The following is a 12,388-nucleotide window of genomic DNA, read 5'->3' on the forward strand; positions in this document are numbered from 1 at the left end:
GACTCTGCCTTTTGCACGAGCTCTGGTTCCTTCCCCCCGGTGAGGTGACATTCTAGGTCCCAACAACCAGTCTACAATGCCGGGGAACACCATGCCTTGGTGCCCACCCATGCCCACTGCCCAGCCTACATCACATCCCATCACTATGCCGATCCCAGCAGCTGGTGGGCCTACTGGGTGATGTTTCCATGTTGCTTTTTCAGGCTGTGTCTGGCTCCGTCCAGTGGAGCAAGACTTGGCCACCAGACATTTGCTGGTGACTTCCCACCTAGGACTGGATCCAGGAGGAGGCCCCGGTCTCCCTTTTCCAAACATGGTCTTGAAGCTAAATGTAGGCCAAGTCATAGGGGTTCTGTGAATCACTCTCCCCTATCACTGATTTACCTTGGGAAACATTACTAGTGGGTACTGCCCCTAACAACGTAGCTTCTAGGATCCCAGGGACACACAAACCCCTCTGTTGCTCCATGGAGGTAGTTATTTCTTCCTATAGCAATATGGATTTTAAAAACAGAAACATGCATACAGCACAAGGGAAGGACAGCATTGTCTATAATGAATGGGAAATTGTAGGCATGTAACTGCAGTCTAGATCAGGTGAGTCAGACTAGGCACGAGGAGACAGTAAATTGTTTGATGAGTGAGAAAATTAACTGATGTATGTATGCCATGACCTCCATAATCACAAGATCTCAGCTTAAATTAACACCTATGGGACATTTTGCACTGATGTGTTAGACAGCATGGTCAGTATAAGGTATAATGATGGATTGAAAATGGACATCTGATGAAAAAAAACATCTTAAAGGCTGTATTCAGTCTTTGTATGGCTCTTTCAAACAGCCAAAAAGCCAAGAAGTCAGCTGTTTTTGCTTTTTTGAGAATGTGGCAGGTCAAAGTGAATGAGACCTTCTAATGTCAGCCACTGTTTACATGACTTTGGCTTGCTGAACATCTCCGCATCTGGATATTTGTTTGCATAAATGATCACAAGTCAATTTAGATCATTTTACACTTGAACAGTTAGCAAAACAGCAGAATGAATATTTTCTGTTGCAGGTGAATTGTCTTTTTTACTAATTTTTGCCTGTTAATGGTAGAGGATGGTGCTGATGTCTGTCCATCCTCAGTATATCCTTCCAATCTGTGATCCTGAATAAGGTCAATTTAATTGCCCCCTGGGGACAAATAAAGTTTTCTGAATCTGTAAACGTTTGTGTAAAAAAATGAATAAATGCTCCTCTGTTACTCAACCTTCCTTTTTCATTTCACTGCCGACAAACAACAAAAAATTCAGTCAACACAACCCTGTGGTCTCGGTCCACTTGTAGAGCTTTAATGAACAAACAGATACGCCAGTGTTACACACACCAAGAGGCTGAGGGGAGTAAATGCCAATATAAATTTGTCACTAGTCTAATACTTCATACAGCAGAATAAATTATACTATGGTGAGATAAATACATGCCAAACTCAAAACTTAACAAAACAAGCAGAGAAAGGACCAAGAAGTAAACAGGACGGGTATGAATAAAACATTATCTGTACATTTAATACTGAATGTTCTCCTTGGTTGAGGTTGGTTTGCTATCAGTGAAAAAATATATTTACACAAGATAGAAGGTTAACACAATTATTGTCCAATAGGATTTTCATGGCTCTTGTAGCAATGCAGATGGATAAAAATGATGATTGCCATATGAATACATGGGCATTAGTATCCAGTGGAATGCAAATGAATTCATCAAACTCAAACTTCTTAGTTCTGTTTCATGGCATCATCTTAAAATTCACAATAGAATGATTAAACACTGTATGTCTCTCTGGAATGTCATCAAAAGCGGAAAAAAAATGTAAAAGTTAAAACTATATTTTAAGAAAGCGGATGTATTTTAATTGATCGAGGATTGTTTATGAATGGAATGATTCTGTTGAGTCTTTGTTTGTCCTCCATCCCATTTGCTATTAAGTGGTTTCCACAAAGAAGCAGTACACAAAGCTTAATATAGTGGCATCCTTTTAGCATAGTTCCTCTCCTGAGCAAAGCAGTAGTTCCTGTGGAAGGCATGAGGCAGTGGAATAGTGTGGAACTTAGCCCGTGGTTAGTACAGGTAGAATTAATTTCCTCTTTTTTCTTCACATTCTAAAAGGAATCCTTTAGGAAACTGGTTTATTTTGAAGTTTGTACTTGTATGACCCATTGCTTTATCATTTATGAGATTGTTATTACAGAAATCTGTAATTTCTCTATGACAAAATGCTAATTCATGTTGATGTAAATTAATACTGTCTTAATGGCAAATTGTTTGAAAACCACATTATGAGTTTTGATTAAGCAGCACAATTTTTTTTTAAAATACCAAATGCTAAAAGGAAGCCGGTTTTCAAATAATGGTTATGTAAAAACACTGAGCATTTCTATTCTATTATTATTAAGATAAATACCATTTTCACTCAGTAATTATTTTCTGTAGTGCAAATGCAAATAAAGACTTTTTGCAGATATTTGTAGATGTATAAGAATTACATTAAGCTCTTTACTGTGAGGCTTTAATTTAAAAACATGTATCCAAAATAATTTTATTTAACTGATGTAGTGTAATAGTGTTCAAATGAACACCAAAAAAGAGAAACGCTTACTGGATGTACTGTAGAAATGTACAAGGGGCAACACAGGAGCTTATCAGAATAAAGGAAGGATTCTTAAACTGCAACCTGATATAGTATACTCATGAGGAAATTATATGTCTGTAAAGGTATGTCTGTTCAATATAAGTCAATAGTGAGGGCCTAGTTCTTCCTGTAGTTGAGGTTCATAAAATCCATTATTTCAGCATTTACCTTCATGAACTGATACAGTCAACAAGTTATAATAAACTCCGATTTAACTCTCAGCTCACTTTTTTGCAACTCAATTGTGAAATGTAGTGTGGAATACACTTTAAGATTCAAACATAGGCTTGTTAACATTTGTTTGGTGTTTAGTTAACAAATGTTGTTACCTAGTTCAAATGTAACTGCATATATGACTCAACAAGACCCATTTCAAATCTACCACCTAGTGACTGTGTTTTTTAGATAACTGCAAGGAGTAGACATTAAATGAACTAGAATTAAAAGAAATGCAAATGAGAAACAGAGTGCCTGGAGAAATGTTTGGATCCAACCAAGTGGGGAGTGAACATCACACTGAATGTCAGCTGCTTAATCAAGAGTTTCATCTCCAGCTACAGCCAAGCTCTTCAGGAGGTCTTTGTTGGTGGGAGGGACTACATAACAGTCATCTCTTCAGGAATGGCTGAATTAATCCATACCGCTATGGTACAGAGGTGTTATTCTCCCTTGACATACTGACACACGTGTGCTTTGGTCAACCCATGTTTGCTGCCAGTATTTTGTGCTCATATTTAGCTGACCAGCTAAGTTTAAAAAAAAAATAAAAATAAAACTTGGAACAATAAAGTAAGCCAAGACCAATTTGTCTAGCTGAGCTAGTTACTTCATGACAGCAGCTTCGAACATTGTTTTTGCTGAATCCAGTGTTTAAAATTCCGACCACCCATCTGTATGTAGTCAGAAATACAACACATGGATTTGAGGTAGCATTCATGATTCAAAAGTTGTCTGACAACACAATCAGAAAAGTATGCTAATGAATTATGGAGACTAGGAAGTGACTTGTGTTTGCTTAAGCTGTTTTCAGACTTAATTCCAGGGAAATGTTTTGTCTGAACAACTGCATTTAATGTCAATTCACTGAAACAATGGATGCAAACAGGTTTCATTCTGAGTACCATCAATGAAGACAAAACGCATTTATGTCACTTTTCATAATGCTTCAACTTTGCCCTAAAATGCATTGTGAACAGCCAATATATATATATATATATATATATATATATATATATATATATATATATATATATATATATATATATATATATATATATATATATATATATGAGATTTAGCTGTTTTCCTGTTGTTGCTGTTGTTTCATTGTGGACATTCTTGCAGTGTAAAAGCACTTAGGAGCAGATGATATTTTTACTTAATAATAAACATCTGTCTTGGGTTTTGTGAAATTAATTGTAGGTAGAATGTCACAAGTTACACTCAAATTGATTGGCTGAGTAATTGTTGCATGGCAATTGTTTAAATTACTCATTAATAGTCTTCCAGTAAAGCTAAACACTGTGATGCTGCATATTGAAAAAATAATAATTTTTTTTTTTTTTAAAAAAGGGGTGCAAAAAAAAAAACAGAGTTTTATTTCTAACACTTGAAATTCTTCTAATGTTTTTGGTTGGTCTCATGGGGAATGTTTCAAGCTTGGACAGCTACATTTTTCAAACTTTAAACCCTGAAGAACCAGAAACATAAAATAGAGTTTAAAAAAATAAAATAGAGTTTAAAAAATCTAAATTTCAGCCCAACATATTGTCAATCTGTGCCACACTATTGCATGCTGTCTGGAAGATCAGCATTGTAGGAAAGATGTGGGTTGGTTGTGCTGGTGACCCGATGTCATGCAAGCATGTTTAATTATGTTAGGCGAGTGCTAGTAGGCCTGGCCAGTCTCGACTTGCAGCAGTCCCAGTACAGCTGAGTGGTCAGCCAGCTTCATCCTGCGCTGACTGGAAAGGCTGACGTTCTTTGCCAGGTAATCCACAGCAGCTGGAGGAGATGGAAGACAGGACAGAGGGTTAAAGATGATTTACTAGAATCCTCTCTCAAACCTGCCAAGACACTCAACTGTTTGTGTCTACTGTGACAACATTAAGCAAATTTTGAAGTTAGCCTGGTTAAAATCAATAATGTTCCAAATGAAATTGCATTTAGTCATCCCATTTTGTGTTCTGAACATTTTCTGTGTACTTCATTTCATGTAGTGGAAATTGATTTTTTTATTATTAAAAGAAAGGAAAAAAGTCTCTTTGGGGAAATATCAGTAATGTTCATGTCAGGCACCTGGAGGGTTGAGTCCCTGTCTGTGTTTCACAGCAGCCAGCAGGTTACCAGAGTGTTGGTATAGGGAGCAGCGACAAAGTTAAGGCATTTGCGCTTTACATTATTGTCAGAGACTAGCTCAGCCACCCCAGGAGGTCCCATGACTATGCCCTGATGTGTCTGAGCTGTTTTGGTGGGACAAGGGGGACTTACACATTTATCGGGTATTGATTTGTATGCTGTAGCTGATCAGTGTATGCTTGTTGCCAAGCAATTGTTAGAGGAGTTTGAAGGAGAGCTGTGAGGGACTGTTTTCTTCACCCTACTCCCACTCCAGCTGAATGTCTGAACATTACTTCCCACTCCTAAAATTTGTGTCTCCACTCCTTTCCCACCAACAAACATTTATGCATGCACAATGTAGAGTTCCATTAATTTTGTGTCTTCTCTGGTTCCACAAGGAAAACATGTCATTTTACCATGTAGTACTAAGAAGAGATACACACCTCTTAGTAATCACACAGCAAAATTACAATTACATTCATAAAAACTTGTTATTCTTAGGAAGTAAGTACACACTTGAGCAGCCCTGGAGTGTCTTTTTTAATATATGTGACCTAGGAGTACTCAGAGGTGGCAGATTTGTACCTGTATATCAACACTTTGGACATTTGTCACAACAAAATCCACTTATTTTTCCAACTTTGACAGTAACATCTAAAAATCTTATCCCAACATGACCTGCTATACTTTGCTTTGGTATTGTAAAAACTTGTTTCAGTCTTCTTTTCAACTTCATTTGTGGACTCCATGCTTCTGGCTGCAGTAAATCCCGGGACCTGCAGTTTGTTTTGCCCTCTTCCACCCACAGCACAATTAAAACCAACTGCTCCTGCAAGATTTGTATTTGGTCTATTTTGGTCCAATCCAAATGTAGTCCTTCTACATTGTGTCTCTACAGTATACAACAGAAGTGAGTACAACTCTGAGCAACATGACTTGTTGAAATATTCCTTTTCTGCCAAACTTCTGACGACTGGGAGTTACATTGTCAGACATCCATGGTGCCTATAAATATAAGTCTATAAATGTCATTTCTGCAGCCCTTTTTGCACTAATGCTGCCCCATATCATCACACTCCAACCTACTGCTAGGACTAAGCATTCACTCTCATAGTCCTGCTTGGGTTCATGCTATACATGCCGAACCCCACCAGAGTTGAACACATGTATCTTTTTACTAAAGAACATGCTTCCAATATTCATCTAGTTTCTTTTCATGTTCTTCTGCAAAATTTCATCTTTCAGTTTTGTGCCTAAGACCGTGCAAGGCTTTATTTCTTGGATGCTGTTCATATAGGCGGGCATTATGCATATATGTCCTTCGCACTGTCTGAGCTGTCCCACAAACTGTGATTTACACTGACAACCAGAAATCAAAAGCGCCTGCCCCTCTATGTTTCAGACCTAGATTGTGCAAGGTGGCACACTATGCGTGGTATCATTTTAGGTGGACAGCTCTGATTAGTGGTGCTGTAGGTCACTGCCTGTCTACTGAGTACTCCTGCAACCATGTTTTGCTTGATTTTTTTGATGGGCACTGATCTTCCTTTCCCATCCTTGTGAAGTCTCACAATCAGATTTTTGAATTCTTCGGACAGTTCTTTTCCATGTGGAGCCATGATGCAGACATTGCAGGTAGACACAGACCATGGGTCCAAAACTGAGAAAGTTCCAGTGTTCACAGCTACTTTTATGATGATGTTCATCTAGTTCAATGCATAGAACTGTATTCAAGCTACAATACTAAATGTGTGCAACAAAGAAAAGTAACAATAGAGCTGCCCATGGAGAAAATAAACAAAGTGGTGCTTGTTGTACTTGTATTATTTTCACTAAGCCTGGTGTATAAGTAATATATTAATGTTCAGGCAATATTTTTTGTGTTTATAATAAATAAAAAGTGAAAACTGAAGTTGTTAAAATGGTAAATAATTGAATATTCATGGAATCAGTGTAGCCTTTCTAATTCTGTGTCCATGAAAATGACAATGTAGTCATAGAGGTATGGTTTCCTCATGCAAAAAGATGCAATGCAGTCTATTTTCTTTCTGATAATTACATTACTGTATAACACACATATGTTAAGGCAAACTTAATATTTAGGTATTTGTGATGCTATGTTAATATGCCATTCAAAGATAATGCTGATGTTTATTTGTTGTTTTTCTTTCAAACTAATTTGGTGGCTGATTTCTGGATTTGCTACATTTATAATGCACTAACTGCAGTTTTGCAGGCTGTGGCATAAAAGTACAGAAACAGTCACCTTCTTCTATTGCTTCATAGTCCAGTTCTGACACTTGTGCCCATTGGCAGAGCTTTGGCAGTGGACACATGGGCTGTATATAAAAGATGGGCATAGCTACCATATCATCACTCATTGGTTTAGGGATTTCTGTTCTGAAGAATCAGGTTTGCTGCAGGTTATCTGGCAGGAAGTGACAACTCCATACTGGCAACATTACACAAGACCTGCTGTTTTGGAGATGCTCTAGCTCAGTTGTCTACCAATCATAATTTTACCATTGTCAAAGCCTCTAAGTTACTTCATAAACTTCAACATTTTCTCTGCTTTTAACACGGTTGTCTGTTCACTTGCTGTCGAACATATTGACCCTTTGACAGGTGGAATCTGACATAATCATTGTTCATTTCACCTGTCATGTCACGACTGGTCAGTGTATGTGTGATTTAATCAAAGCAAACTACAGTGTGTGTGTGTGTGTTTGTGTGTGTGTGTGTGTGTGTGTGTGTGCGTGCGTGCGTGCGTGCGTGCGTGCGTGCGTGCGTGCGTGCGTGCGTGCGTGCGTGCGTGCGTGCGTGCGTGTGTGTGTGTTCAAGGTTATGGGTGAACACATCGCTCAGTACAACAACATAGTTTAATGACGTCTTATTAACAGTTTCTGTACAACAGTGGAGCTTTCTGCACCGAGGAATGAGGCATAACAGGCTTTTATACTGCAACTTGTAAGATTGATAGAGTCATTATTGGTTAGGTTCTATGCATGACATGAAAAAACATATAGAATACTACTTTTAAGTTACTTTTAATCCTTTTAAGGACCTGTGTGTAGAATTTAGGCAGAGCGATTTCTAGAATGAAATATAGAAGGCTTTTCAATGAAATTGTCTTCATTAGTGTACAATCATCTACAACTGCAAATTGTTTCTATTGTTTTTGTTAGCTTAGAGAGTGGATCTTGCCACAGAGTCTGACATGGGTTCTACCCGAGTTCTACAGTAGTCTAAAAACACTGCCTTTATAGAGCGCATTTCATGTTTTTAGGTAAAAGTAGCCACCCTAGATTCTCCTACACAACTGGTAAAGGAGAGGTATTCAATTGGTTGCAATCTGCTACCTCATCACCGAATGTCACTAATGCCTACACACTGGTTCTTTAACATGTATTGTATTGTTGCAGTTTGTTGTACATCCAATCACACAGACTGACAAGAGGACACTGTGTTTGACAGACAGACAAAAGCAGCCAACAGCTTATACAGACAGAAAGACAGCGAGGCAGGTAGTCACTAGAATAACTGGGGTTCTTGGAAAACTGACGCTAATGCTCAGCATATTTTCTCTCAGAGTTGTGGATGTTATCCCTCCTTGGTTCAGCTGATGATAACTTCTCTTTTATAAAGGGGAGGGCTGACAGATGTGATGTGACATGGTGTGTGTGGGTGTACATGTGTGAGTGTTCTGGCTATTGGGAGGAGATAAGTAAGGCATGTCAGTTAAGAAGCTAGTGTGCATAGAAAGGAAGCTGTCACTCTTGTGCTGAGAAATGAGAGAAAGAAGAGCACCTATGGGTGGGCTGGTCTGCCTGCCAAGATGCCAGTCACCTAGACAGCTAGTGGGGGAGCAGTATGTGTGTGTCTGCATGTGTGTGTGTGTGTTTGTGTTTCATAAAGGCTTAGTGAGACCCTCTAAAGGAAGATGTTTTTTTCCTGTCAACCAGGTTTATACCTTAAATCCCTGTTGAGCTGTCACACTTAGAGTCCTCTGCCTCTGAGATAGAGCCTGATAACACATATGCACAAACACAAGTGCACACACACGCTCACGCACACACACACACACACACACACACACACACACACACACACACGTCAGGCTTTTTTGAGTATGTACTTTAATCTTTCAGGAGCTTCCTGAATTAGAACAAGAGAAGAGTCAAATGTCTGAAGTAAACTGAAGGTAGAGGTGGGGGTGGCGGGCCCTAGCCAAACCACAATTATCACATCAGACAGTGATCACACAGAATTTAAAGGGGGAAAAAAATACTCTGTAATTACTGCTGTACAATGTTAGCAAAACTGCTATAAACGATGAACAAAACTAAAACCCCAAAGTGCAATCAGAATCACAATTAGAAAAATTTTATTAATCCCCACCGGGAAATTGATTTAGTTGCTCAAGATTGTGGAAGTTGTGAGGTTATTCAAGAAAATAAGATAAAATACAACACAAAAAATACTAGCACTTGGGTGGAGTCTTGCAGAAACTGAATGGATGACGTTACATGAAGTTGCTGGCATAGCACTGGGAGATGCATTTGTGGTTGGGGCGTAAACAGCAGTCAAGCTGGCATGTGAAAAGCCCCTGGATATGTAGTATGAATGTAGCCCCACAGCTAACAGTTTAGCATCTGGGCTGTAGAACCCTTCCTTCACAATATGACCAGGGTGGCACCATCTGCTAATAAATGCAGCAGGTTCTCCACCTTCTTCCTTGCCACTCTTGGATTTATTCCTGTCCACCTGAACTGTCTGAAATCTGTTGTGAATTAATCTTTTAATGTCCTGAAGGATGTGTGGTAGAATCCATGCAATTAGGTCCATACTACTCAGTTCTGTACCTTGTGATTTACAGAACATCCAATGTCAACATTCAATGGAAAAGCAGGAAAACCAAAACACAAAGTTGGGGTGTGGGAGTTGTGGTAGTTGATGGATTTATTAACCATATTCCACTTTGTTTTCCTAACATTACCCATATTGCAGCTCTAATGTGATCAGCTATTGAAGAAAGTGAGAATTTGAGAAATTTTGGCATTAGACACTGAATGGCTTGTCATTGACAGTAGTTTGCAAGAACATTCCATATAGATTGATCTTGAACATTACCTATCTCTGGAAGCAATGATGCAGAGACAGGATTTGGTCTGGGTGTGTAGCATGTCTGACTTTTACATTGGAGGCTGCAATTATGGCAAGCTGTGTTAGGACCAATATTATTTACTTTGTACATGATCCCTTTAGGGAATATTATGAGGAAACACTGCATAAATTCCCATTGTTATGCAGATGGAACCCAGCTATATTTATAAAGCCAAATGAAACCAATCAGTTGGTCAAACTCCAGACATGTCAGAAGGACATAAAGACCTGGATGACCTGTAATTTTTTTCATTTAAATTCAGATAAACCTGAGGTTATTTTATTTGGCCCACAACAATTCAGAAATATACTTTCTAACCAGATAGTTACTCTGGATGGCATTGCCTTAGCCTCTAGTTCTACTGTAAAGAACCTTGGAGTAATTTTTGGAGGACAGCTTTTTTTCATCTACGTAATATTGTAAAAATCAGGAACATCCTGTCTCAGAGTGATGTTGAAGAACTAGTCCATGCATTTGTAGCTTCTATCTGGACTATTGTAATGCCTTAATATCAGTATGTCTCAATAATTCTCTTAACCCCTTGACACCTGAATTTATTTACAATTAAATTAAAAAAAACAACAACAAACTTTTTAGTATTTTTGCTTTCCAGCTGATGCTAAAATAAATGGAGATTGTTAATTTATCTATTACACATAGAACAGATATATAATAACAATAACATATATATAAGAGTTCGGTCCTACTCCGACCGGTCCTACAAGTAACCAGTGCTTGCAAAAGGTTCCGAGGTACGCATTGAATATGCACAAGCTGGCAATGGGGGAATGGATACACTATCTCAGCTGCAGTCGGAATAAAAGTCATATGTTGCGAAGTTGCGACAATAGGTGTCAAGGGGTTAAAAACCTCAAGCTGATACAAAATGCTGCAGCCAGAGCTCTGACAGGAACGAGTAAGAAAGATCTTATTTCTTGTGTATTACCTTCTTTTCATTGGCTCCCTGTAAAATCCAGGGTGGAATTTAAAATCCTACTTTTCAAATATAAAACTCTTAATGACCAACTTATCAACTTCATGTCCATCATATCTAAAAGACCTTACTGTACCACATCATCCCAACAGAGCTCTTCACTCTTAGACTGTAGGTTTACTTGTGGTTCCCAGAGTTTCCAGAAGCAGAATGAGAGGCCGAGCCTTCAGTTATCAGCTCCTCTGTTGCAAAATCGGCTCCCAGTTTGGGTTCAGGAGACAGACACCCTCTCTACTTTTAAGATTAGGATTAAAACTTTCCCCTTTCATAAAGTTTAAAGTTAGAGCTGCTCAGGATCACCTGAACTGCCCCTTAGTTATGCTGCTAAAGGTTTAGACTGCTGGGGGACTCCCATGATGCACTGGGCTCCTCTCTTGTATTCTCCTGTCTCTTATTTTTCATAAGGTAATAAATCACCCTTGCATATCACTAACTCTGTGTTTCCCCTGAGGTTCTGTGTTTGTTCTTCCTGCAGATGTCTCTGGATCTGGAGCTACACGTCTCTGATCTGCAATTTCTGCCCTCATCAACCTCCAAAATGTTCATTGTTCTGTTTGAATCGTCTGTTTGTATTGTCTGTTCTCCATCTACTATCCTGCTATCCCCACCCCGATCATTCCCACTCTCACCCCAACCAAGCGAGGCAGATGGCCACCTTCCCTGAGCCTGGTTCTGTCTGAAGTTTTTTTTCTCTCCTCAGTATTTAGGAAGGGTTGGTTTTTTGGTTTCTCCCCACTGTAGCCAACCGTTTGCTCATAGGTGATCCAAAGGCAACTTTGGATTGTTGGATTCTCTGATCTCAGTTTAAAATTTGTGAGGTTCGTACCTTAAGATGTTTAGCACTGTAAGATGACACGTTGTGAATTTACGCTATATAAATGAAATTGAATTGAACTGAATTACCATTTTAGAACAGTTTTTAGCCAATCCTTGTTATGGTATTTGAGATTGCATGTTGAATGGTTCATACTTCAATTCTGCTATTTTACAATCTGGATTTTATTGTGGTAGGTTTGGGTAATACAACAATACTGCCATCTTTAAACCTATTTTGAGTTTTGTGTGCTATAAAGTCCAGTCTGGGGCTGACAAAGTAGCTTGGCATTAGTATATGCTTTATATTGCTTCTCTCAATGATATTGTAAGTCAATTATCCTACTATGTAAAGTGCCCTGAGATTATTGTGTTATGATTTAGTGCTAGATATGTAAAATTTA

The 12,388-nt window shown here is 38.6% G+C and overlaps 1 protein-coding gene across 5 annotated transcripts in view; it reads right to left on the reverse strand.

Annotated features, from left to right (window-relative positions):
* Positions 1 to 3,947: 3,947 nt before the first annotated feature.
* LOC111588280 (paired box protein Pax-7-like) overlaps positions 3,948 to 12,388 on the reverse strand; it is a 107,219-nt gene continuing 98,778 nt past the window's right edge. For all 5 annotated transcript variants that reach the window (XM_035943074.2, XM_035943073.2, XM_035943072.2 and 2 more), the window contains one exon: positions 3,948 to 4,677. In XM_035943074.2, the coding sequence (XP_035798967.1) occupies positions 4,562 to 4,677 (116 nt within the window). In that variant the 3' untranslated portion in view covers positions 3,948 to 4,561. The remainder of the gene's footprint in view (positions 4,678 to 12,388) is intronic.

This window comes from Amphiprion ocellaris, chromosome 8, assembly GCF_022539595.1.
Source record: "Amphiprion ocellaris isolate individual 3 ecotype Okinawa chromosome 8, ASM2253959v1, whole genome shotgun sequence".
Taxonomy (NCBI): Eukaryota; Metazoa; Chordata; class Actinopteri; family Pomacentridae; genus Amphiprion; species Amphiprion ocellaris.